At 34.8% G+C, this 27,054-nt stretch overlaps 6 protein-coding genes across 8 annotated transcripts in view; 3 read left to right on the top strand and 3 right to left on the bottom strand.

Annotated features, from left to right (window-relative positions):
• Positions 1-27,054, bottom strand: part of LOC106129944 (leucine-zipper-like transcriptional regulator 1) — a 41,882-nt gene that overhangs the window by 5,908 nt on the left and 8,920 nt on the right. The window contains exons 12-16 of one of the 2 annotated variants that reach the window (XM_060950553.1): positions 26,643-26,797; positions 25,898-26,076; positions 25,637-25,763; positions 25,242-25,399; positions 24,670-24,880 (exon numbers count right to left, since the gene is read on the bottom strand). In XM_060950553.1, the coding sequence (XP_060806536.1) occupies positions 24,692-24,880; positions 25,242-25,399; positions 25,637-25,763; positions 25,898-26,076; positions 26,643-26,797 (808 nt within the window). In that variant the 3' untranslated portion in view covers positions 24,670-24,691. Of the gene's footprint in view, positions 1-23,205; positions 24,881-25,241; positions 25,400-25,636; positions 25,764-25,897; positions 26,077-26,642; positions 26,798-27,054 lie in introns of those variants that run through there. The other variant, XM_013328658.2, reaches the window with a different exon arrangement.
• Positions 98-3,769, top strand: LOC106130031 (ubiquitin fusion degradation protein 1 homolog). 2 transcript variants are annotated; one of them, XM_013328786.2, is made up of 7 exons: positions 98-286; positions 360-480; positions 734-888; positions 1,266-1,395; positions 1,989-2,131; positions 2,523-2,744; positions 3,161-3,769. In XM_013328786.2, exons 1-7 carry the CDS (start codon positions 284-286, stop codon positions 3,320-3,322), a joined length of 936 nt encoding a protein of 311 aa, XP_013184240.2. In that variant the 5' UTR covers positions 98-283; the 3' UTR covers positions 3,323-3,769. The 2 variants fall into 2 exon arrangements, with proteins under 2 accessions (XP_013184240.2, XP_013184241.2); XM_013328787.2 differs by having other exon boundaries at positions 366-480.
• Positions 4,252-6,093, bottom strand: LOC106130032 (actin-related protein 2/3 complex subunit 4). Its single transcript, XM_013328788.2, has one exon. The coding sequence runs from the start codon at positions 5,992-5,994 to the stop codon at positions 5,488-5,490; it is 507 nt and encodes a 168-aa protein (XP_013184242.1). The 5' UTR covers positions 5,995-6,093; the 3' UTR covers positions 4,252-5,487.
• LOC106129946 (ras-related protein Rab-35) lies at positions 6,250-11,429 on the top strand. Its single transcript, XM_013328661.2, has 4 exons — positions 6,250-6,501; positions 6,581-6,880; positions 7,184-7,332; positions 8,924-11,429. Exons 1-4 carry the CDS (start codon positions 6,450-6,452, stop codon positions 9,023-9,025), a joined length of 603 nt encoding a protein of 200 aa, XP_013184115.1. The 5' UTR covers positions 6,250-6,449; the 3' UTR covers positions 9,026-11,429.
• On the bottom strand, positions 10,691-19,971 carry LOC106129945 (beta-hexosaminidase subunit beta). Its single transcript, XM_013328659.2, has 10 exons — positions 19,600-19,971; positions 18,480-18,711; positions 17,883-17,992; positions 16,650-16,858; positions 14,727-14,839; positions 13,650-13,851; positions 13,190-13,316; positions 12,978-13,061; positions 12,373-12,572; positions 10,691-11,991 (listed from the first exon to the last, which is right to left on the bottom strand). The coding sequence occupies exons 1-10, from the start codon at positions 19,804-19,806 to the stop codon at positions 11,799-11,801; spliced, it is 1,677 nt and encodes a 558-aa protein (XP_013184113.2). The 5' UTR covers positions 19,807-19,971; the 3' UTR covers positions 10,691-11,798.
• Positions 21,869-22,867, top strand: LOC106140859 (histone-lysine N-methyltransferase SETMAR-like). Its single transcript, XM_013342503.2, has one exon. It carries the CDS (start codon positions 21,869-21,871, stop codon positions 22,865-22,867), a length of 999 nt encoding a protein of 332 aa, XP_013197957.2.

Below are 27,054 nucleotides of genomic sequence, written 5' to 3' on the forward strand. Positions count from 1 at the left end.
TTCAAGGGTTCTGAAATCTGAATAGTCCTCTCATAGTCTGAATACATATTGTTGATTTTCTTGTCGATGGACAAACTGTCAGTGTCAAACTGACAAGAAAACACTAAATTGTCATGTCATGCCCAACCAAATTTCATTGATCAATTATTTTTTTGTGTGTTAATATTTTGTTTGTTTCATCAATTGCATTGAGTGATTATTAAAATAATAACTTCGATTTATTGTATCTACGTAAATTGCCATCATCCTTCTGCAACAGTGTCACTAAAGAATATCAGTTAAAATGGTATAAATTGTTCAATATTCATAGTGCTTCAGCCGTATAATATTTTTTTATCGCCTAATATACACATTTTTAGTTTCAGTTTGGGTTTAATATGTTTCACGAAATATCGCGGCCGTTCAACATGACCTACAGATGCTTTTCTGTATGTATGTTACCAGGCAATGAAAGGCAAGATGTTGAAAGAGGTGGTAAAAGTAAGTACCTATGATATGATATAGCAATAGAAAAAAGGTTAAAATAAATATAACTTCTCATTTTGCTATGTGTCTTATAATAAAGTATACCTTAAAAGATCACTTTATTGTGTATAAAAACCTCAAAAACTTATGTTCTTCATGATAAAGAAGCAGCAAGTTCTATTAGCATACACAAACTCACACTTTACTGGTTTTCATGTTAAACATATTAACGTTATTTATGAAAAATACAAACTATGTCTGTTTTTAGTAATCATGCCACCATCAGCCTTGGAACAACTGACGCGGCTAAATATTGAGTACCCAATGATTTTCAAGTTGACAAATAAGAAAACAAAGAAAATAACACACTGTGGAGTATTAGAGTTTGTTGCTGATGAAGGAAAAGTTTATCTTCCATACTGGGTTTGTATTGCATTTTTAATTCTCTGGCATTTGTTACCACTTGTGAACTGGGTGTTTAAGATTGGTAAGGTGTCTGGTTAAAATGTGTGATGTGCAGAAAGGCACAGGTTCAAATCTTACCTTGGCCATGTACCAAGGACTATTTTGAAAGTTACATACATTAGTTTGAATACAAACTGACACTCTTACTGTGAGGGAAAACATCATCATTGAGTGCCTGAATGTGTTACAGTGGATACAATATGGCTTAGGTTTACCTGCAAAGGTTGCAGAGGTCAGATGGGAATTGTTTTGTGTAAATACCTGACTCATCCGATGTAGGATTCATGGTCTAAGGCATAAGCAAAATGAAACTAACATTAAACATTTATTTTAAGATGATGGCCAATTTAGTACTTGAAGAAGGAGCACTGCTGCAAATTGAGAGTGTCTCTCTGCCAGTAGCCACATTTTCAAAGTTCCAGCCTCTCTCAGAAGACTTTTTAGATATAACTAATCCTAAAGCAGGTATGTTACTTAAAATTTTACCACAATTTTATTTTTACCTTCTCAAAGTTCCAAATTTTTTTATGAGGAATACCAATTTTTATTGATTTGATCTTAATCAACATCTTAATCTTTCAAAAACTCTTCCTCTGAAACTGCAAATTCAACGATACCTGTGCACTACCTCTTAAATATCGAAAACTTTTTTTATTCAAGCCGTCAAGGCAAAAGTGAATAGGTAGATTGAAAAATGCACTAGATTGGATATGGTCAGTATAGAGAAGAAAACATAGTGTGTGCCATTCTTTCCACGCAAATTGTAAGTGTCAATCAAAGGAAAGGAAAATAAAATTTGGATTCTTCTTTAATGCAAAGCTTTTGAAGCAAGCTGCCACTGAATCTCAATCTCATCATTGAGTCATCTAGCTAAACATTCAGCTAAGCAAGCAGTCAAGTCTTTGACCATTGATTTTGCTACCACTTAAACAGGAAATGTGTATACAAAAAATTTAGCTTAACCTTTTTTTACCAAACTTGAAAGTAGAAGTAGTAGAACTTATCTTTCTTATGGATAAGATCAGCTTACTAATTTTGCAATTCTCTATTTGTTACAGTGTTGGAGAATTGTTTAAGGAATTTCTCGTGTCTGACTACGGGTGATGTGATAGCAATAAAATATAATTCTAAGGTCTATGAGCTGTGTGTACTGGAAACCAAACCGGGCAATGCAGTTATCATTATTGAATGTGATATGAATGTAAGTTTTGCATTCAAAGATTTTATTGCTTTGGTCTAACATATTTATAGAAAGTATGCATAACATAAATTATTTCATGTTGTGTTTTTTATTTGCATGCCATTGATATTTTTTTTTATTTTTTTTATAATAATTTTGCCTATAATTATTTATAATTTTTCAGGGGAAGTTAACAAAAAACTTGTTAACTTCCCCTGAGGTTTAAGATTAAATATTTGGTGTGGAAACTGACGGGGGCATTAGAATGGCATAGAAATTCTCAATAAAAGCGACCTGGCGGTGAGCGCAACCTATGAAAGGGGAATTGGATAGATACCAGTTGCTTGAAAACACAGGTGTCCTCAATCAAAGTAATGTTAAAATTGTCATTTTAATGTATATATTCTTACAGGTAGAATTCGCTCCTCCAGTGGGATATAAAGAGGAGGCGTATGTATCGAAACGCGGTGATGGCAGCTCCGGAGCTGACGGCATGGACGAGGACCCCGCAGCCATGATGCCGGAGCCTAGCGGGTTTGTTGCCTTTGGTGGTACGGGCAACAGATTGGACGGGAAGAAAAAGAAGTTGACCAGTGAGAGTGATTCGGAGCCACAGTCTTCACAGGCTAGACAGGTAATTGCTTTTTGACATTTCTACTTCTTTGTGTATCGCTATCAACTGCAGATGACGGCTTTGTTTTATGTAAAAATATTGCCTCCTTTTTTTACCATTGCTCTAAGATATCTGAATGAAACTGCATCACAGTAACTTCTTTACATTTCAATACATACTAAAATGATAAATGCGAAAGTGAGTTTGTTTGTCTGTTACCTCTTCACAGTTAAACCACATAATCGATTTGTATGAAGTTGTGCATACATATAATGTTGAGTACGGAAAGGACATAGGGTAACTTTAGTATCGTTAAAAACTATAGTTACTGTTGGATTCGTGAAAAACCTTTGTAGGTGGCGCTGGTTTACAATATTATGTGTAATGACGCAACCTGCACCTGAGTCAGAGATGACTAATCAAAACTTTGTTCCCAGACATACGTCCGCGGTATACCAGACTATGATTATGAAATCGGCACGATAAGGTTCATCAGGAATTCGAGACCACCTACTGCCAAGGAAGAGGCTCCAGCGGAACCTTTCCAGGCTTTCAAGGGCGAAGGTTTCACGCTAAGAACAACTAAATCCAAGAACTGACTAGCGCCATCTGTAGATTTTGTACGTGAATAGTGTTTTATATTAAATTTCAAATTATTAGATCTTTTTATGTAGATGCTACAGAGCCCTGGTGGCATAAGCATTTTTTTTTTTAAACCCATTGCAGGCTTTCCTCTGCCTGCGCCAATTTTCCATTAATAGAAATTTGCGGGGCTATTCATGAATGTCTTATCTTCTCTTTCTTGATCTCTTCAGCTGATGAAGAGCCCTAGAGGCCATCAATGGATTGTTATAATTTCTTGAGCATTTCAGATCATGTATTTCAATAACTTAAAAGCAGCATGCTTCCAATTTAATGACAGCAATATACATAATAAACCACAAAAAAAAGGTTAAGATCTAAAGTCTATTTTGTGATTTCACAAAATATACTAAATTCTATCTATTGTAATAAATAATTTTTAATTAAAGATTATTTTGTAAGAACGTTGTTTTGTTTCACTCAAACAAAGAATACCCACCCTTGTAGGTACGTCAGCTTTTAGTCTTTTGTAACCAAATAAGTTATTATCTCTCTCCCATCATGGCGTGTGAGTTCCCAGTTGCACCCTTTGCCATTTAGCTTCGGGGCATGGGCTCTGCTGATATAAACTTTTTCTCAATTAACAGAATTATATATACATTTGAATCACTATGGAATAAAAATAAAACCAAAGGGCAGTTGATGTTACTAATTGGACAGAAACTATGCCAAGGACAAGTGGGATAGTAATATTTAATCATCACTTAAATTCTTTTTAAAGTATACTTACCTTGACTGTTTTGTAATCAACAAGAAAAAGAAATGGATGCTATAATTAAAGTGAAGGTTTAATAGGATAAAAACATTTAGGTTTAGTTTAGTTAGATTAATTATGTTACATGCGCTCTATTACCTGTATATTTATAAATAAAAACAATTGGTTATTACGAAATATAATGTTTTAATTAAAGACCTTACTATACAATTCTAAGTCATTAAAATTAAAATGTTAATAACTAAGAACAATATTCTCCTAATCAATGGAATAAGATGTCTGATTCAACAGTCTTAAATTAAGTATAAAAGGTTTTTCACAATGAAAAATAAATTATATTCCACTATATGTATCATTTTTACAAAATAAAAGCTAGTATCTCTATTCATTTTCTAAAACTTACAAAAGAAAATACTGAATGATTTTGCGATCATGTTATATTTGTATGTTATCTTCAAAATGAGCCTGTTTGATGTTTTTATAAAACTCAAATTCACAAAGTATTTGGAACAGTTATTTATTCATTCATTAAAAAGTGTTTGGTGTACACTTGTACTGACACAACTAATACTTAAAAAGAGACTAGCAATACACTATAATTATCTTGGTTACAGATATAGTACATAGCTAGTCTGTTTTTACACACACACAGTACAGCATGCACACACATATGCATATAGGTATCAGACCTATATGCATACTAAAAAAACAATTATTATTGTTTTATTATGCACCAGGACTATTAGTTTGTTTGTTTTTTGTGATAAAAAAGTATTAACTAGACTGATTAAGAAAATTCCTTATCATAAATTACTAAGCTGTAATTATCAATTTCCATGTTGATTACCTTCTAAACCAAAGCTATCTTTAACTTTTTGATGAACAAAATGTTTGCAGACACATTGCTACTTTGACTTCCACAGCTTGTATTTACAATACTACTCTAAACAATCCTGTCTTATACCAAAGTAGATTTATTTTAACAATGCCATTTTGTGGCTTTCCGTACCCTAGCAGTTCAACTGACTATTTTGGATATCCCTTGTTAACTTAAAACTGATCATTACTTTTGAGTGTGAGGTGATTAAAATATGAAATTTCCAATTTTGATGTGTTATTACAGATATAGACATAATTTTAGCTTCAGATAGCTGTTGTTCAAATTAATAAGCCAATATACAACAAAATTTTTAACAAAATAGAGAGAATGTATAAAATAATTTGATATAGTGAATATATTGTATATCTGTAATGAATGAATGTATTAAAAATTTATATCAGTCATATAATCATGGTATTGTGTTTCACAACTGTTAGATGTTTAACTAAGTAAATTTCTTTTCTACTTGATTAGAATATTTTCAAACAGATATGAAACCAATTCATGATTCACATAAGTAATTAAACTTAAAATCTCTTCAAAAACTCTTCAGAGCAAATTCTAGCACGAGCATTTACTGCCAATTTCATTTCACTTATCTCCTTATCAATTTCCTCCATGAAGTATATTACAAAGTCGACAAGTTTGTGCTTGTACATCTGCTCTGTGTGGAAATTTGTAATCAAGAAACTGATGTGGTACCCGTCCACAGGTTTCCTTCGTAATACAATGAAATTTTCAGCTCTCATCATCATAAATCGCATGAACTTTTTACATAATATCTTCTCGATTTCATCGGCTTGTTTGATCATTATGCTCACTCGTATAGAGTTAATGGATGATTCAATTAACACTTTCTCGTTAGCATTCCTCGAAATCACGACTGGATTCAGCAAAAGTTCTTTGCTTGTTCTAACCTCGACCTCCGGTTTGTTGTATCTTTCTACGACTTGGGATGAAAAATGTTCTAAACACATAGCTGCAGTTAGCGTGTGACGAACAGCAGTTAAATATGGTTTTAAAGTCGCAGACATTTTTCGATTTGTAACCAACTGTGAATTGTTTCACCACGCCTATAGAATTATCTCTTCCTTCTTCATCGACAATTTATTTGTCAAGGAATTTGTTGATTTCGGTTTGGTTTGTAACATTGACGTCTATCGTTTGACATTGACATCACATTTATTATCATTTTCATCCTCAAAAATCTTTGCCAAGACATTTTGTAGCGCGTACGTGTGTAAACAGTTCAATTCAGTTAATCATAGCCTCATGGCATAATTTTCTTTGCGGATACGATAAGTAAAAAAAAGAAAGACAAATAAAAAAAATCATAATAATGGCGGACGTGTTTTAGAGTGACGCAAGCTTATTATTTTACGGCATGCTTTTGATTAATTTTTCGGTAGATACAATTGTTCTAAACCAATTTAAAACATCTATAGTGAACACATGACCAATTAGAATTTTTAATTTGTAATCACATACAATGGCGCGTGAGTTTGATCATCTATTCAAACTGCTGATTATCGGTGACAGTGGTGAGTGGGCGAGGCCTATGAAGTTATTACTTCCTAACGACTTTTTGGGCGTTATGCTAATGGGAATGCTATGTTTCAGGTGTAGGTAAGAGCTGTCTTCTCCTGCGATTCGCCGACAACACCTTTTCCGGTAGTTACATTACGACTATAGGTGTAGACTTCAAAATAAGGACTCTAGAGATAAATGGTGTGAGAGTGAAGTTGCAGATTTGGGATACGGCTGGGCAGGAGAGGTTCAGAACGATAACGAGCACTTATTACAGAGGCACCCACGGTGTCATCGTGGTGTACGATGTCACAAATGGGGAGTCATTTGCTAATGTGAAACGGTGGCTGCACGAGATTGAACAGAACTGTGATGTTGTTAACAAGGTTCTAGGTAAGATAATTCTCATTGGAAGTTAATATAAACATTGAATATCCATTTGGAATTTTTAAAACAGATTTTATATGTAATGTTAAAAGTCCATTACAATATCCAGTGGTGTTGAGGGACTGTGTGTTGTGACTTAACAGTGATTGTGAGTAAGGTATTTTATTTTTCTAAATAGATCTGAAAGGGTGCACTGCTTATGGTTAGCGTTTTGTTCATAAAATAAAATATAGAATAAAACAGTGGGGATAAATAGCAGTCTCAAAAATATTTCTAATAAAACTGATTCCTTTGTTTAAAATTTTCCAGTTGGAAATAAAAATGATTGCCCATCGAGGAAAGTAGTGGTCACAGAAGATGCACAAAGGTTTGCCAACCAGATGAACATCCCACTGTTTGAAACAAGTGCAAAAGAAAATATTAACGTCGAAGAGATGTTCCTCACAATCACAAAAATGGTAATGATACTTTTATTAATTTCTGAATTTGTAGTATGTATTTATTTTGTAACTAACTTTTGAAAATGGCTATGTTCTAGAAGAACTTTCCAGAAAAATATGGCCTTACTAAGGTTTTATTTCTCTCTTTGCCAAATATAATCAAATCATTTCTTAAGTTTTTCAGTTACACCTGTTTCTCTTTAAAGATAAAGTACTTAATGTAAAGCTTATTTAGTACACATAAATAATATGGGTTTAATAGGACAGGTGTGCCCATGAGTGAAAAGGGTACAACACTATTCTTTTTCATTGGGGGTTTAAAAACAAAGGTTGTTGTCTTTATTTTGGTAGAAATTTATAAATGCATAATAATAATATGTAATGAAATAAGAGAAGACTTTAATGAGTATAATAGAGTGTTTATCTTATGACATTTAGTTTGCCATTTTCTTATCATAATTGAAACAATTTATTTTTGCCTCATGGTATCCTGTTGATGTTGCAAAAAAAATATTTCAACTTGAACAGTGATTGATAACATTGCAAATGAGAATTGGTGGATCAATCAGTTTTTAATTTTTTTTTTCATATCAGTTTCTGCAATCAAATGTGGATGCGATCAGTATAGTTAAGATGCCTAAATAAAAAGTATAATACACAGGGTTGCACTTGCACAGGTTCAAATCCTGCCACCTTATTACTGTTGACTATTTTAAGTCTTGAGTTATGTTAGTTTGATTGCTCTAACGGTGAGGTGATGACAATTCAACTGTATGTTATACCTTGATCAAATGTGGGACAGGTGCCCTAGAAAAGGTAGAAATCCTAACCACTAGGTCAGGCCAGATTTACTTTGTGTAAAAACCTGAGTTACCCAATCCAGACTTATGTGTTTATTGGTGTAACTAGGGTGTCTACAAAGGTGGTGGTGCCAACGGGACTAATGCCAATGAGGAAGATTTGCAATAAAAGTTATTTACTTTTTTCATAATTTATTGGTGTCAGTGTTCATTGAGGTCAATTAGAAGGGTATTTACGTAATATTTTCTGCAATAGCGATCTTTCTGCACTAAAAGAAACAACATTGGTCAATATAAACTTGGCTTTTAATTATTTTATCAAGTTGTTTCATTCACTGAATACAAAATATTCTTCTTGTCTTTATGTATGTGACCCCAATACTAAGTTTTGTTTTTTTTTTTACATATTACACTTATACGAAATATTCATGTCCGAAAAAAATTATGGACATATCCATCACTGCTTCCCTTTATATAAGTATAATCACGTCTTTATCCTTTACGGGGTAGACAGAGCCATCAGTTTCGTTAAGACTGAAAAGTCCAAATAGTTTATAAATATAGACAAATAATTAATATAGACAGATAAATAACGGCCTCTGTGGCGCAGCAATGGTTATCTATATAAGTATTATAAAATGTAGTATCGTTGAGTTAGTATCTCGTAACACAAGCTTCGAACTTACTTCGAGGCTAACTCAATCTGTGTAATTTGTCCCGTATATATTAAAATAAGATAATTATTTTAACATCATTAAAAGATAAAACAGTGGATCCAAGTTAATACATTAAAAATGTTTTAATTTCAGGTACTAAGATCAAAACTGGAGATGAAGGAAAGACAAAATGTGACATCAAACGACACGGTCAACCTTAAAAAGGCTCACAAAACCAAGAAAAAATGTTGCTAGTGGTCACACGTTGCGGCACAGTGCCTCGGACGTTACACCAAGCTCAAATATCGAGAGATATGTTGCACAACCCTATCAGGGCACTACAGCACCGCGGAACAATAAAATGTTAGTTTCTCAAAGGTGCAAATCACAATATAACGGTCCCTAACAGTGTATTTTAGTATGAAGTGCTAGTTCCATTTTTATACAAATGTTGATCTCCGTTCAGTATGTAGTTTTGTGCCTGTCAATGGTAATCACACAACTAGATTAGCTGATATTCTTATTGGTTTGTGCTGGGTTGAACAATCTCGTACTAAGGAGCATGTACATTTTATGGAATTATTGAACCCAAAAATTACATTAGGATATTACGGATGCATAGTTAATGTGTATGATTGTATTCTCATCAAAATTTATGTGATGAAGTGCTGTGTAGGATGGGATGGGAAGTGTAGGATATAAATGTATAATTTTTATGTTATCCTGTATTATTAGCCACTGGAGAAATGTAAGTGAATAAAGCAATATTGGAGCGGTTTTTATTAAGGAAATTACGTGAAATATGTGTTTATTTATTATTATGAACAGACTTACTATTGCAACCAGACACAATACGTTTGAAATATTTTTACAGTTAGCTGCTCGCGTACTACAAACAATTTTTCCAAATTTTTATGAGTATGTTTAGAATAACCGACTGCATTTGTAATATCGCCTTTAAAATCATCCATAAAAGTGATACGAATTGCTATTCTTTATCTTTCTTTTTAAATTCTGCCAAAAGCCACATGGCATTGGCATAGCATTTACTATTATGTTTTTTAGACTTCACTGTATGATCGCAATTCCTGGCCTAATACCATTGTCCATGATGCCGTATGTATAGAAATTTTCCAGGGGGGCCTGGACTTACAGACTGTCTTGTGTCACCACTATCTCACCACCACCCATTGGCTCAACCAACCTTCCGGTTATAAGAGTTCTCGCGTTTGATTCCCTACAAAATCGTACATTATAGTGTTCCAAAATCTTGGAATTAATATTCTACCCTGTTTTACTAAAATATAATTTCTTGGGGTGAGTACTAGGATATAGGTACCTCCCTTTACTACGCCCATGCCAATATCAGATTTTGTCAGTTATCATTGATTGGGTCTCACGCCACGCTAGCTAGATGACAGGGTGAGATCTGATTGGTGATTATTTAAGTCTAGATTAGCTGGTCCAAGATAGCTTCGGATAACATTTGAAACTTAGAGACGGAGTTACTATTATCATGTACTTCAGGATGTTGGCATTAACAAGTAGAAGAGTGGATCATGGAAATAATGGTTTTTTTAAGCTTTTCCCAATAAAATATCTGGACACTAAAAATGCAAGACTAAAAGCCACAAACCAGTGTGCAAATTGTATATCTAGTGAGATGAATATAAGTATTTATAAATTTTTAATTTAATCATTTAAAATTTCGCTAGTATTGTGTACCTATGTTATGTATGTATCCAAAATGTTAATTTATTTATTTTAACCTTTTGTAGCTTATTTACAACAAAATTTACTTTAGAAATAATAAAGTCTGTCAGTAATTATTAGTCTCATATTATGTTGTATTGGATTTGATAAAACAAAAAAATTGTTGCGTACAATATTTTTATTCAACAGCCTTTTTTCGAACATGAATAGTTTGAAATTAGTAACTAATAGTCACTCTTTTTTATTAATTTGATAAATTATTAAATTTAGCTTATGATTTCGTGCTTAGATGAAATCATACATGTATACATATCTTTACAGTGTTTTCGTAGAGATTTAGCTCCACTTGCCTCTATTTATAGGAATGTAACGGTAAAAGAGCAAGATAATACATCACATTAAAATGTTTCAAACAATTAACCAACGGCTTTTTTAACAAGCTTTTAATAGCAATACAAAATAATCATCAAAATCGGTTTACTAACGACGAAGTTCTCTGCGAACACACATTTAAAAGCATATGAATGCGAAATCTCCTTTTCTACAGCAGGTTAAAACTAATTTGGAATTCGAAATAATTTGTAATGTGAATAAAATGTTTTCAATGATACTTGATATCATTGAATAAATGTTTGAAGTCTCGTAAAAATATCTTTGTGCATCTTCGTTCTATTTTATAGATACGTGAATAAGAATACTTGAAACCAGGTATTTACTAGGCCAATAGAAGATTGTCGTCCTTTCATCCTTAAATAGATGGCAAGCTTATCCACTTTGTTCTATATCAAGTTTAATGGCTATCATTCCGTACACAATGCCTGTACGTTTATTATGTTTAAAATGCATGATTTTTCTCAGTACTCGTATTATTTTAAGAAATATTGTTCATACCAGCATTTTATTTGTTTTTAAAATGTAAATAGATGATATATTTTGCCCATAATAATATTGAGTTTCTTTGATAAATCATTTGCACAGCTTCCTCGAGTTCTTCATACCACACACATAGTGCTACGAATCACGTAAAAAGTCTCGCGTGATCTTCGGTGTGATCAGTTACCATCAGGTTTACTGTAGTATGCTTATATGTATCTTTTTTTTTGTTTTTTTTTTAAGAAAAAATAATAATAGAGAGTTCAACCGGGAAAACCCTATGATGAGAGTAGAGTGAATATTTACATAAAGAAATAAGCTCAAGAAATAATTTAGATCAACAGTGAGAGTAAGTCCTAAAGAGAAAAATAAAATATTTCAATCAAACTTTGCATATATTTTGTGGTATTTTATACCTATTTATAAAAATCATTAAAAAAAATCAAAGATTATTGAAAGTAACGCATTTCCCTGGCCCATTTGGTGGTTGTGCAGCCACACCTCGCCTGTTCATGCGACAAGCGTGTTCTTCTAGTCTGTGGACTGCGTCGTTCAACGCGTCTTGTTGTTGACTGTCGGTCAATGTGATAGGGCTCCAAAGACGCTCGGCCACAGCGCTTGCCCGAGGCCATACTCTGAAAGGTGAGATAGTTAACAATATTCAAGTCAAAGCTATTTTTATTTGTTTGTTCGTCCAACGTGATCTTAGGTGTAAAGCGCGGTCTGTTTTCCCGCGCAAATTATAAAAAGTAAATGTCGAACTGGAGATTCTAATAAGTGACGAATTAGTGACCTGTCACTATGTCCGAGTTAATCAATCAGCTATTGGCCATCGGGTCTTGTGTCTATTGGCCCTGTCTATCCCGTAATGTATAAAAAATGTGTGTGAAAAATAAAGCGAAGCCATTTACCTTAGGAAAAAATGCCTTCTTACGATTTCCCAAATGTCATTAATTTCAAAAAAGGCGTGTAAAGATCTAATAGAATTAATTGTTATCTCTAATGGTCTTACAAACCTGCTGATAACATTAGAATCATCAACCATTTCGCCCCACATGCAAGCCTCTCCGCCTATAACATTCTGTTTGAGCCCCTCGTCAACAGATGACGCCAACATGGTCCTTGGATCATGTTGGTAGTAGTCCTTCCACCCGTCCGTGATGTGGTCGAGGTACCATGACGATGAGAACAGTACTTTGTGTCCTGCTTTGAGAACCTGAAACATATAGTGACGTCTTTATCCCTTGCGGGGTAGACAGACATTCTCGAAAAGATTCAAAGGCCACGTGCTGCTGTATGGTTTCATCTTGGAATTGAGATGCAAGTAGTCACATCCCTTTCCAACAGGGGATTACATCTTTTAACTGGCCACGACCCTTGTATACTAGACTTTGCTTCATTCTCATTTATTTATAGATCTTATTTCATGCAAGGTCGTAAAGTTTAATATACTTATCTCTTTACCTGACCTCTCACCAAAATGTCCCGTCACGACTAAGCACATAACCATTTCTATTATTGAGTGAATTGCTACTAGGTACCTATATGAATTTTATCTGTTATACCTTCGATCAACTAAAAACAACGTTGTTTATAGTACGTCAATGTGTTATACGCATACCTTTGCCATTTCCTGTTCGGGATAGTTTTTCCAAACTTGCACTAACACGTCCTTATTTAAGGGCACACCTTCATCAAAGACTTCCTGCAACAATAATAACATTCTTCTAACTATTAGTTAGGTGAAGTGCTTCATAGTCCTACTCTACCTACTAGAAATACCATCGCAAAAACAGAATCCCTCCTTTTCTTTGTTAATAATAATATACATACTTGCCAAACGATGGCTGTCGAGTCAACTTTTAATAATGGTATGACTTTCTCCATGAAGAGTCCGTGAAGCTGATTCTTGTCGATGTTATGGTCTTCCATGTACTTAATGAGGTCTGGGTTTGAGGACCTGGCGAAAGATAATAAAAGCACGTTAGGTAATTTTTACTTTATGTACTTACCTAGTAGGCAGACAGAGAGAGGCTTGCAACAACATAGATTTGACTTAGCTTAGGCGGGATTCAAGCCGCTTCATGTAAGTAATAATTCAATCCTAATCCCATCATAGGCAGCAGGCTCATCTCCAACAGAGGTCGTAATTGGAATTAAGGGGCTTACATCAGCTAAGTGAAATTTAGAAACGCAAGCACACATTGACATATCGACTTCAAAACCATCTATGAACAATATAGTGGGATACCTAATGACAAAAAAAAAACAAAATTATTCTAAATTTATTCACCAGCAATTCAAATCCACTTCGTCGCCACCGACGTGGAAGTACTTATCCGGGAACCATTCTTGTATTTCAGCGATCAAGTTTCGAAGTAACGTGTAGGTGTCATTGTTCGTCGGATCCATAGGCCCCAAACCAACAACTTTGTCGTCACGATAACATTTAGTCAAAATGCTAGGGTAAGATTCACCCCAAGAACGAGTGTGACCTGTAGGTAGATTGAAATTGGGAACAGTTCAAATTATAGATTACCTAAGTAGGTATATGAGTGGGTAACAACAGAGGCTAAAACGATGTGAAAATAAAATGCGTCAGGCAGCTTCAACAATTTACGAATTTTTGGAAATAAAATTTGTCATTATTTATTACTAGCTGTTATCCGCAACTGCGATTGCATTATGTTATTAAATTACTTAATTCATCAAAATAAATTTCAGTACACATACAGTTGACAGCAAATACCTATTTAAAAATCCGTAATAATATTACTTATGTATATAGAGAAAAAAGATTCGTATATAGGACCGATATATCATCAGGTAGAACAACTTTTGCTAAGACGTCATTTCCGTACATATTACAGAATAACTGGTCCCTTTGGCGTCCACACCACATAATCCATCTGGATTATGTGGCGTGAAAAATAATGGATGATCTCATCCATTTATTTTTCCGACGTCTTTTCCATATTTCGGATAGTTTACCTTGTCTGTATGGTTCTGCATCAGGTGTTCCAGATCTTCGAATTTTATACGCTAACAGAAAATGCTCATCAGGCTGAACAACTTTTGTTAAGAAGTTTTTTCGATATTTCCTATAGATACCCTATATTTTGGCCAGACAAGAGCTATAGAACAAAGAAGTTTTATTCGAATCCATTCAGTACTTCCGGTAATTAACTTGTACAAACAAACATACAGACATTTTTTTCAGATTCATGCTCGTTTACTACTTAATTAGGTTTCTTCATCGTAAAAGATATTTTTTTTGAAAATATACTCAATGTACAGACAATTTCTTTTTACTGTTTTATTATAATGTGTTGATTAGCAGGTATGAAAGGTAAAGGTACACTGCGATTACCAGGTACGTCGAACTCCGGAACAACCCTTATTCCTCTCTCAGTGGCGTACTCGATCACTGTCTGAATATCGGCCTTCGAGTACACCATTAATGGATGAAATGCTCCTCGTGCACTGAAAACAACATACATACATACATATAATTACGTCTATATCCCTTGCGGGGTAGACAGAGCCAACAGTCTTGAAAAGACTGATTGGCCACGTTCAGCTGTTTGGCTTTATGATGGAATTGAGATTCAAATAGTGACAGGTTGTTAGCCCATCGCCTAAAGAATCCCAAGTTTATAAGCCTATCCCTTAGTCGCCTTTTACGACATCCATGGGAAGGAGATGGAGTGGTCCAATTCTTTTTTTATTGGTGCTGGGAACCACACGGCACAACTGAAAACAACATTAGTCTAAACATGTAAATACAATATGACAGAACATGCATGACCGCCGTGTTCTTCATTGACTTCATTTCTTCTTTCTTCCATAACATATGCATAAGAAAGAAGTATTTTTTTTTCTGGAATCTACCTATAACGTCATGGGGGAAAATAACAGTATCAGCGTAAGTCGAATAATCGGATTATTGGATCGTGCTTGTAACCACGATCCAATAATCCTGTAACGCCTGTAGGCGGACCCCTAATATAACAATCATTCATTTATATAATCACGTCTTGCGGGGTAGACAGAGCCAACAGCCTTGAAAGACTGATAGGCTACGTTCAGCTGTCAGGCTTGATGATAGATTTGAGATTCAAATAGTGACAGGTTGCTAGCCTATCGCCTAAAAGAAGAATCACAAGTTTATTATCCTTTCCGTAATTCGCCTTTTACGACATCCATAGGAAAGAGATGGAGTGGTCCTATTCTTTTTTATATTGGTGCCGGGAACCACACGGCAATATAACAAACAAGGCGAAACCGTTAACCAACATAATTGTTTATGTGAAATTCGTTATATTTATTTATCTAATCTAAGTACAACTCATAAGTTATGGCAAAGGTCACACACGTACTGATAAATAAATACTCGGAATAGTGAGTGAGTGTTTATCCAGTAATATGGCCCCAGACATACATTTTAATAAAAGAACAAGTATAGAAATTACCTTTTTATATAGATCGTCTACTCATCATCCTTTTAGACTAGGAATTCGGACGCCCATGTTGCCTCTTCTATGGAGATGTGGGGTTCTATTCACGAATCTTGACAAGCCGATATAAATCTCTCTTTATATATTCTTCACTCAGATTCAGAAGATATGACATTTTCCTTACCAACGTTCGTGAATAAGAAGTGCAAGTCGGGGTCTTACTTTGTCACTTGTTTTTTATAAGTGCGTACAAAGCGACTCTCATCTGACCTCCGAAAACCCAGCTCGGATTAGATACATACAGTTTGACTATACAGGGTGAGTTTTAATTCAACTGCATAAATTTAACTGTTAAATGTACTCATCTAAAGGATATTTAAAAACGTTAAAAGAAAAATATCGGTTCATATTTCAGAAAGTACGAAAAAAAAAGTATTAAAATCCACGATCCTAAATACGTCATATCACCCCGGCCGGCGGAAAAGCTACGCGTAAGATTCAGAGGTCAACGACACAATTCATTCAGCTGAGCAATCTCGACAACTCTGTACTTTACATATAATCTATATAGGTATAGTCTATGTTTAAAAGGATGCAGTTGTTTTAAATGTTATCCTGTATGTATGTGCAGTATTCATGATTTTTACCCTGGCTGTTAGAGCATTTCGCCAATCAATTTAGTTATTCTATATATGTTTATACCTACGTTATTCAGAAAAGGGTCATTGGAACTTCATGACCGCGGTATATCATTCGAATATGTGCAACTTTAAATAAGTATTGGATACAAAGAGCTGAGAAAAATCATGAGCTTCTAAAACAACATAAATTTTTACCTTATTTCAGGGTATCTCTCGCTCTGATACGGGAAACTCTCATCATCAACTATGTGCCAATGAAAAACATTCATTTTGTTCATGGACATAGCGTTCAAAGTCTTCTTAATGTTGTTCAGTGATATAAAGTGCCTAGATGTGTCTAATAATAACCCACGATGATGGTACCGCGGGTAATCTAATATCACGGTCCTATTTATCCGGACTTCCTGTAAAAAAAAGAAGATATAAATAAGTAGAGAGATTTTAGAAGCAAATAAAGTAGGTAGCCTCTAATTAACCCCTGTCTTGTTTATTATCTAGTCTATCTAAGCGCGCAATTTCATCAACATCGGTTTAGTCATTTTGGCTACTTAACTCACACACTGGTAAGATTATTTTGACGGCATCTCAACAATAATTTATAGTAAATAATTTCGAATCTATTTGAAATAGACCGACGGTATGTAACTTAATTGAATCATTTCATACGAGTAGGATTGGTTTTGGAGCCACTGGATTTAGGATTGATTTTAGAGCGTCGGTGGTCGAATCGGTAAGGTGTCCGGTTAAAATGCGTGATGCGCAGAAAAGCACAGGTTCAAATCCCACCTCTGCCATGTACACGTGACTATTTTCAAAGTTATGTCCATTTGTTTGAATGCAAACCGATGCTCTTACGGTGAGGGAAAACATCGTGAGAAAACCTGCAAATTGACGCAATTAGATGTATAACCATGGATCCAATACGTTTTACCTGCAAGGGTTGCGGAGATCTGATGGGAATCGTTTCATGTAAAAATCTGATTCTTCCAGTGAAGGATCCATGGTCAAAGGCATACCCCGGGCTCCTCTCCAGAGAGGTGAGGATGCAACTGGGGCTGAAGCCAGGAGGAAGAAGGTTTTGGAACTACTGGAACCTATCTTTAAACCATTCATTATTTATTTGTTTTGCCTATCATATTCTTGTCTTGTCCATATGAATACCGATTTTTATGGCGACAAAAATCGGGTGTATTCACGTTGACAGGGCATAGGTAAGTATATCTTATATCTCTTTATACATATCTTTGACGTAAATCAAAGATATAGAGTGATGATATACGCTGTGAGGTAACTATTACACTATATACTTAAGTGGGAGAATATAAATGTCTATTGCGTAAGTATTGTTCTCAAAGATAAATAAATAATGTCAACAGCTCTAATAGATAAACATAGTTATTTATATTTTGATTTGTTTATTAGACTTACAGTGGAATCATCGGTTAAGTAGAATAAATGTGAAAACGTTTCCAAGCCTCTTAGGATGCCCCATATTGAATTAGATGTGAGAGATGATGTTTGGTTCACAGTGAGGTCGTCTGAAACAGGATTGTTTTAGTTGTGAGAGTTCCAATTGCCTATTCTCTCTAGATAGAATAGGCATGGGGCGGGCAACCAAGCATTTACAGTGAGCGTGACATAAAAAAGGATATACTTTTGTATCGTAAATGTACATTGCAAGTACCTAGTATAAATATACTTTTCTATCCAAGTAAAAAAATTCAATTCTATTCTTCCATATCTAATTATGGTCTTAGAATGAAAGAGTATTTTTTTTTTCGCTTTTTGCTACGAAAATATTTATAGGTAGGTAGGTACTTATGTTTTAAGAAAATTCACTCGATTTCATCGTCCCAATATGCTGTGACAAAAATCAACCTGTATATTTAGGTGCCTAAGTAAGTACTTACTTATTTTATGCTTAGTTATAAACTTTAGAACAAAAAGGTATAGCCTATGTTTGCTCTCGGGGAATGAACATAGATTTTTTCGCATTAGTAAGTAGGTATGAAAGTATGGACTTACAGCTCTCATCCATTCCCAGATACGGATAATCTTCACAGGGTGATGTCAAATAGATGTCTAGCCCTTGTATAGTTCCTCTGGTGTCTACGGTGGAATGGTGTACTTTGGACGATTTTGTGTTTTCTCGCGATTTGATTTCTTTCGTCCATCGTGCGATGTTGAAATAGGTTCGTAATGTAAACGAATATCTTTCAATTGCTTTCTTCAATATGTCGCAGGTATTTGTAACTGCCTGTAAAATATTACGCATTTAAAAAAAACTATGCCAAATACTTAGTTTCTTTAGGTACCTACATACCTAACAACATAAATATTGTATTAAGGAATCCGTAGATAACTTAGTAGATATGTAAATAGTTCAATAAGAGTAGGTGTAAATATTTATTATAAGTATTTTTTTCTAACAATCATACAAACATATAGTCACGTCTTCATCTCTTGCGGGGTAGAGACAGGCAATAGTGTTGAAAAGACAGATAGCCACGTTCAACTTTTTGGCTTGATCATATGACTTAAGATTCAAATAGTGACTAGCTAGCCCATCGCCTAAAAGAAGAATCTCATGTTTATAAGCCTATCCCTTAGTTGTCTTTTACGACATTCATGGAAAAGAAAAGGAGTGGGCCTATTTTTTTTTTGGTGCCAGGAGCCGGGTGTTTCTAACAATCATTAGATATAATTTTTTTTACAGTTTATGGAAATTAGAAATTGATAAAATTAAATAAATAAGTTTTTATTTTTTACCTACCAAGCAGTCTTTAGAGTAAAGGGTTCTAAAAAAGATATTGACCGTGTAAAAGTAAGAGTGTTCTTTTTAAAAAAAGGACATGTAATTAAATACTGATCGACTGCAAGACCTATTTCTTAGAAGTCGGATAAAAAAAGAGTAGCTTAGTTATTGAGAACTAACATTCACCCTAATTTTTTTTAAGGCTTTATCATTATTGTTCTTATGTAGAATTTATTTATAAAGCGAGAAATTTTAAAAAAAAATTGGATGTTAGACTATTAAACTATTATTGTTTATTAAACATATTTAAACTTAGAATAAGAAAATACAATTTTTTTTTCAAAATACCCGCTCTCTTCAAAAATTGTAAGTAGGTAGGTGGGTACTTACTCTAATATGAAACTGCGACGGCTTAAATAAATAATAAGTATTTTTCTTCCTCTCAAATTGCGGTTTCGGCCATACCTCTCCTTTGGTCGGAGGGTATCGAGACCCAGGGTTAACCACATTTAGATTTAATTCAGGGCGATTCGATGATATAACAGCACTAAAGCTAATGGCGCAGAAGACACTAATAAAAAAGACACGAGAAATCATTTTTTAATGATTTGTAGGTATATTATTTTTATTAAAACTTAACGCACAGCTACTTAGTAAGAAGTTGGCAAGCGCGAATGATTTTATTTAATTCTCACAGTAGTCATTCACTCACGCCCAACTACTCTACAGTGCACTTGTTATCGAATTGTAGTGTACTCAAGTGATCCCTATACCTACTGTGCTGTCCAGTTTATTGGACAATGCTCTAAAGCAGGGTTTCTCAAACTTATAGTTCCACGGTTTCATTTTTTTCACGATTATAGCAAACCCCTTGAAATACGAACAACCAGTATTTTATCGGATAGCATAGGAATTAAATTATAAAATGAAATTAGTAATACGAATAGGCGTTTACAAATAAGTAACTTATAAATCAATCACTTGGAAAACCTTAAACTTTTAGCAACGCAACCTCATTATCTGATTCCCAATTCGATTAATTCTCTACCTCGTACCTCAGGCATAAATGCTATGTGTTTTTATGTACGTAAAAATATAAGATAAAACTGCATAATAAGAACAAAAATAAGGTAAGTGGGTACATATTTCGTCGGACTAGGTACTTTTGTAGCTTGGCTGCCTTTATTAGATATTACGTAAAGTTTATATCGTACTTCTAGTCGTATGTCTATAAACTTTGAGAAACCATGTCCTAAGATAATTTGTAGTTTTGTATTTGCAGGTCGGTATGGCACGGGCACGAAGCAATTAGGTATGTCGCCGCTCCGGCAATGTAGGTTTTATATTTGCTATGTGTATTCAAAATGCCTCTCAATCTTAATCCCTACTAATATCCCAACTTTTCCTACTAATACTACTAATGCGATAGTATATCTGTCTGTCTGTCCAATTTTGATGAAATTTAAAACAGATAAAGTTTATTTTATTATTGCGTGAAAAACCCACGAGAACGAAGTCGCGGCAGCCTTAGAGAGATACTTAGCTATTTAATTATTAATGACCTCGGTTATATAGCAGGCTAATGATAAGAATACAAACTTTAAGATGAATACAATATTGCTGAGTTCCAACAGTAAAAGAATTTATATAATCGGTTCCAATACATACATATTTCCAAAATTTTACTTTACAAACAAACAATAAAAGTTACAAACTTTATCTCTTTTTATAGATTACTACCTATATAAGAAATAAACACTGGTAGAACAATGACCTACCTAAATGGATATGAATGATCTTTTAGCCTTAAGCCAGTGTCTTCCAGTGCCACAGAAATAAAAAAAAGAAAATTTCTATCTGTCAATGTTTGAGAATATGTCAGACTAATTGACAGTGACAGATCAAAGAAGAACAGAGCAGCGCAGAACTGTAAAAAAAGCGATTGTTCGTTTCGAGGTTTTTGGAGAAGGATTAATTTCCTAAAACTTCCAAAATGTCGTTTTTCGCTTCGCTAAATCGCAATGTCTTCAAACGCACATCGACATTTGCTTTAGTTGTGGCTTCTGGATCGTTCTTTTTTGAAAGAACATTCGATTTAGTCTCTGTATCCATTTTCGAAAGCATCAACAAGGGTGTAAGTATTTTATTATGTAATGCATTTTGTTCTACCTAATGTATTATTTTACTTTAAGTTTTCCCTTAAAACTTCGCAAGATTAACTAGCACCCGCGTATTGCATAAAAAAATATTCACATTTGTTTTCTGCCCATAAATTATAACACTCCTGCTCTTTTAGATTTTGTTAGATTTTTAATGTAAATTGCATAATAACTTACAATCTTGCAAACATAAGTACATAAAAAGCTCGCCTCTTTCCCGAAGGGTTAGGCAGGTATTACATCCAACTGCCACAATCCATGCATACATACGAGGGGTGATCCAAAAGTAATGATAATCAGTTATTTCTAGTGCACAAAGAAATAAAAAAAATATGTCAGCCACTTGCTCAGTTATCCACTAGTTCAGGTAAAAAAAATCATATAAATAGGTCACGATTCCCGGGAGCTACATTCATTTGAATACGAACAGTCAAGGAGTGAACATCAAAATGGACAAAAACGAAATCAGAGCCGTGATTAAATACCTCTGCTTGAAAAAAATGTCTACCAAAGACATACACAGCGACCTGGTGGAAACATTAGGGGACTCTGCTCCTCCATATTCTACAGTTGCACGCTGGGTTAAGGAGTTTAAGCTGGGAAGAACATCGACGGAAGACGAACACCGCGAAGGACGCCCATCGACCTCTCTCACTGAAGAAAATGTGAAAAAAGTTGAAGAAGTTATATTGGCAGATCGAAGAGTGACTATTAGGCATGTAGCTGAGGTCACAGGGATCTCATATGGCAGCATTCAAAGAATCCTTACGAACGAATTGCATATGAGAAAGGTCTCCGCGCGTTGGGTACCGAAAATGTTAAACGACGAGCAAAAGAAGAAACGAATCGACATGTCAAGAGCAAATCTCGAAAAGTTCCAGGCAGACAAGGAAAATTTTTTGTCACGTTTTGTGACCATGGACGAGACCTGGATCCATCACTTTGATCCTGAAACAAAACAGCAATCGATGACATGGAAACGAGCCGATGAACCGACGCCGAAGAAATTCAAAATGTCAAGCTCAGCGTGGAAGGTTATGGCGTCTGTTTTTTGGGATGCTGAAGGAATAATCATGGTGGACTACTTGGAGAAGGGGGCCACTATTACAGGCTCTTACTATGCAGAACAAATAAGAAGATTGCGGGAGGCTATTAAGGAGAAAAGGCGAGGCAAACTGCGGGCTGGAGTGCTGTTCCATCAAGACAACGCACCGGCTCACAAAGCTGCAGTTGCCATGGCTGCCATTCAAGAAGCGGGCTTTGAGCTGGTGGAACACCCACCTTATTCACCAGATCTAGCCCCCAGTGACTTCTATCTCTTTCCTCGACTCAAGGAACACCTCCGGGGCAAGAAATTTGACGATGATAGCAATGTGATGGCCGCGGTTGACGAGTTTTTTGAGAGTCAGGATAAAGAATTTTTTTCTAAAGGTATTTTAGGTTTAGAAAAAAGATGGACTAAATGTATAGACTTGCTAGGAGACTATGTTGAGAAATAAATTTATTTATATAATATATTCATTGTATTTATTATTGATTATCATTACTTTTGGATCACCCCTCGTACTTCTTTCATTTCATCCACACTTTGCAAAATGGTCTTTCACTTCACTTCACTATTTAATATTATGGCTCCATCTTTCAACAAATGATGAACATGGTCTTTGAATTCCTTGTAACAGATACAGATGTCAATGTATGTAAGGCGACACTTACATGATATTTTGAGTGCTACAATAGGCATAAACTGCTTTTTAATCGTAATTTTTTGTTACAGAAACTATGGAATGATATCAAGGACAAATATGAATAAACAGCAAACAAAATTTGTAGATTGATTAAATTATCTTTATTGAATATGTAATTAAAAACTTGTTTTATTTTATTACTCCACTTAAATATTGTAATTTATTATTTTATGATTCAAATATAATTAGATAATTTATTTTATACAAGATCATCATAATCATATAATTATTATATTAATACACATTCCCTTCCTCCTGGCATTTAGTTCGGGTTGCATCCTCACCACCACTCTGGAGAGGAGCCCAGGGAATGCCTTTGACAATGGACTCTGAATTGGGTGAGTCAAGTTTTTACATGAAACGACTCCCATCTGAGCTCTACAACCTTTGCAGGGAAACTAATCTGTATTGGATCAATCATGGTTACACATCCAGTTTCCTGAATGTGTAGGTTTTTTTATGATATTTTCCCTCACCATCAAAGCATCTGTTAGTATTGAAACTAATGTACATAGCTTTTGAAAATAGTCATTGTACATCGTACATGCCTGAGGTGGGAGTCGAATCTGTGCCTTTCTGCACATCAAGCCTTTTAATAGGGCACCTTACCGATTCTACCACCAACGCTCGTAAAGCGTCAAACACAAATTTTATTACACATTAACAATTAACAATTTAATATTATTTTTTAACAATGACTAGATTTTAAAGACTAAGTAAGACCACTTGAGTCTTCCATAAAGCATTTCTTGTCCATGGTATTATACCATTTGTATGGTTAAGTATAAGATAAATCTTCAACAAAGTTATGGAATGGAACGACCTTCCTGAGAATGTAATAAATATATGAATTTAGTTTTTTGCCAATATTAATAGTTTTTGGTTAGGTTTAGGTTTAAAATATTATCATAACCACCAATTATAATATTAGACACCTAATAATTAGTAATTTTAATGTAAAATTCTTCTTTAAATCCTAATCCATAAAATTACACTCCTACTTACATATAAGGTTATACAAAGAACTTGATTTTATAAATATGTGTCCTTATTAATAATCAATTACTTTTATATTTATATAAAATATAAAGGGTGTATAATACTCTTGTTAATATGTTAACATACATATATTAAATATATAAAATGTTCAAGGGACGTTTTGTTTCATCTTCATCAGTAATTAAAAGAATTATAATATTACCAACACAAATTATTATCAAAAAGATTTTATAACTGATCGATCCTGCAATTATTGAGATTACAAAAAATTACAAGCAGATAAATAAATAAAAAATATGCTTATGAGACATACACACATGTTATTCCTTTCCATCACTCCTTGAGATACGCCAAAGCCACATTAACGTGTAGCAAGCTACACATCCGTAGCACACATTCAACACAGCACACTACTCAGCCGTATCACATCACACATTCGCCACTACACTTCCGTACTGAAGTATTCGTAGCTACAAATACGTAGCATTAAACAGACACATTGATGCATTTGACGCGCACACGTCGACGCCTAGCACCATCCTCAGAAGATTTACTTCTCCGGTGTTTGACCAAACCCTATGACTTCCCTGACCTGTGTCTGGTATAGTCAGGGTCGTCAGTCAGCGTGTCTGCGGACGCAGACGAGGGCAGGGAGCGGGGCTGCTGCGGGAGGGGGATGTCAAAGTGGGGCTCCTCCGCTAGAGCCCATATGATGTCAACGAGTAATGGCTGGGCCAAGTTCTTGATGGCGTCTTGTCTTGCAACCTGAGAAAAAGTTATCACAATTTGTTAATTATGTAAAACGCACGAATCCGAAGACAGGACGGAATGGCATTACTAGGATAGAAAATCATTAGAGTACTCTATAGTTACCAGCAGAATCGAATAGTACTTCATCCCTTACAATAAAAGCACTGTCCACTCAATAATTCAAGTACTTACATGTTAGTGTCAGGTGTAAGAAAAAGTATCGCAAAATCTTTACAGTTTGCTAATTACCACTTACATGCCTTGTTTGCTTGGCAGACCACAGCAATCGACACACGCTTCTTTTCAGAAATACTGATTGGAATTTTAAACAGATCATATAGATCAGATAAATCCCTGGATATCACCCAATACTGACCTGTCCGAAGTGGTGCACGATCATCTTGAGAGCGTACTCCTTGATGTCGGAGGCTCGCATCCTGTCGGCAGCCTGCAGTATGGCCAGCACGTTCTCCGGGGACACATTGCTTTGCAAGTTGTGCTGGCAGAACACTTGCAGACGGTTGTTGGTGAATCCTGGACAATTAGAATTTTATAAAATAGAACAAATACAGGGGCTTTAGCTTCAATACTCAAACAAACTTATTATATACTTCAAAAAATTTGTTATGTACAATAAAGTATTTACAAACAAAGAAACAATAGTTACCACACAGGGGAAAAAACTTCTCATGTAACTTAGGTAAGTTTAGTTACCACATTGGCTGAAGGGAAAAGACCATCAATTTTAGTCACTTCAGACTTTCTGCTTACCGTAATAAATAGGCGCCTGGAAGAGATACAGGGAATCCTCAGTGGGCATATTTGTATCGCCGTAGTAGATGTAGCGGAGCAGCGAGTCGAAAGCCTCTTCGGAAGGCACCGTGTCACAGATTTGAATCTGTATCAAACATTAAATATCTACTCATAAAAAAGTATAGAGCGGGTCACGAGGCACATTAACTCACAATCTTTTGTCCTACAGCTTCCAGTAATTACATAGCATCTAAGAGAGATAACAGAAGAAACACTTACATTGACAATATTATCATGTGGGGAAAATGAGCGGAACATGGCCTCAAAGTATGCGGCCCTAGCGGCCAATATCGAGCGGTGCGCGGGTCGAAGGGCGCCCCCCACTCTTAGCTTCACATCAGACAATTCAGCGCCGCCCCCGGTCATAAACACGCACATATCTTGCTCTAGAGTTGTGCCTGAAAGACGAAATGTATATTTGTGACATAATTATTTCATATTTCTTTAAGTATAGTACTTATTCATAAAACTTGCCACATTATTTTCTTTTTTTTTGCGTTCATCCAATATCTTCTGTTTGACCCAAGAATGTACTGGTTTTAAAAAAAATCTTATAGTAGGTATTAATACCGTCAATTGTGCCACGCAGTATGCATTTTGGATAATAAAGAATGAAAAATTAAAGGTCCAAATTGTGACCCCTATAGGACGCCCAATGGTAATATATAACAGTAATGATGAAAAGGTTTCGTTTTGTGACGAGTTGACTCCTATAAGTGAGGTAAAATTTTAGCCAGCACAATGACCCAAATTTATGCAATTTTGAGCGGGAAAGAGGATGGTTTCTACTATAGAAAACCTTTGAAAGATCTGTGTAAATAAAACACTTTGTAAAATACCACTAAACTATTAGAAGTATTTCTATGGTAGATATATTAACGAATCACCTAAAGTTGAATCGACACGGATATAATAAGAATGTGTTTTATATCGTATTAATAATTTTACCTTTAATTAATTGTACCTTGTATTTCTTCGTCGCACTCATGATGCGCGTTGGGCAGTTTCGCGGGCGGCAGCTGCCTCCGCCGTATCACTTCCACCATCAGACTCTGCTCCATAGCCTCGAACTCTGTCGACATCACTATCGGAGTGAAGTTGTAGTCTTTTACTACGAATCTGTAAGAATAATTATCATTATAACCTTGTTTTAAGGCTTCTTAAAGAAAGATTTATGTGGTTAGTTGAACATTTTTCATATATATATTTAATTAGTGTTTTGTTTCAGCACTTCCAAGCCATTTAAAATTACTTTTATGTATTTTTTAAATGCTTAATTTGTTATAAACAGCTAATATTATACGAACATTTTTTGTGTTAAGATCAAACAACGATATCACACTATATACCCCAGCTCGAATATCCTGTTCGAGCCG

The sequence above is a fragment of the Amyelois transitella genome, chromosome 22, assembly GCF_032362555.1.
Source record: "Amyelois transitella isolate CPQ chromosome 22, ilAmyTran1.1, whole genome shotgun sequence".
NCBI lineage: Eukaryota > Metazoa > Arthropoda > Insecta > Lepidoptera > Pyralidae > Amyelois > Amyelois transitella.

Bases quoted from the DNA above. Each gene is read 5' to 3' on its own strand.
- LOC106130031 (XM_013328786.2), top strand. The intron at 889-1,265 runs GTTTGTATTGCA...ATTTATTTTAAG, and splicing joins AAGTTTATCTTCCATACTGG to ATGATGGCCAATTTAGTACT. The intron at 1,396-1,988 runs GTATGTTACTTA...TATTTGTTACAG, and splicing joins TATAACTAATCCTAAAGCAG to TGTTGGAGAATTGTTTAAGG.
- LOC106130032 (XM_013328788.2), bottom strand. From the start codon at position 5,994: ATGTCTGCGACTTTAAAACCATATTTAACTGCTGTTCGTCACACGCTA.
- LOC106129946 (XM_013328661.2), top strand. From the start codon at position 6,450: ATGGCGCGTGAGTTTGATCATCTATTCAAACTGCTGATTATCGGTGAC. The intron at 6,502-6,580 runs GTGAGTGGGCGA...GCTATGTTTCAG, and splicing joins GCTGATTATCGGTGACAGTG to GTGTAGGTAAGAGCTGTCTT. The intron at 7,333-8,923 runs GTAATGATACTT...TTTTAATTTCAG, and splicing joins TCCTCACAATCACAAAAATG to GTACTAAGATCAAAACTGGA.
- LOC106129945 (XM_013328659.2), bottom strand. From the start codon at position 19,806: ATGATTTCTCGTGTCTTTTTTATTAGTGTCTTCTGCGCCATTAGCTTT. The intron at 14,840-16,649 runs GTAAAAATTTAT...TGTTGTTTTCAG, and splicing joins GAGAGATACCCTGAAATAAG to TGCACGAGGAGCATTTCATC. The intron at 13,317-13,649 runs GTGAATAAATTT...ATCTTTCGCCAG, and splicing joins GAAGTGGATTTGAATTGCTG to GTCCTCAAACCCAGACCTCA.
- LOC106140859 (XM_013342503.2), top strand. From the start codon at position 21,869: ATGTCTACCAAAGACATACACAGCGACCTGGTGGAAACATTAGGGGAC.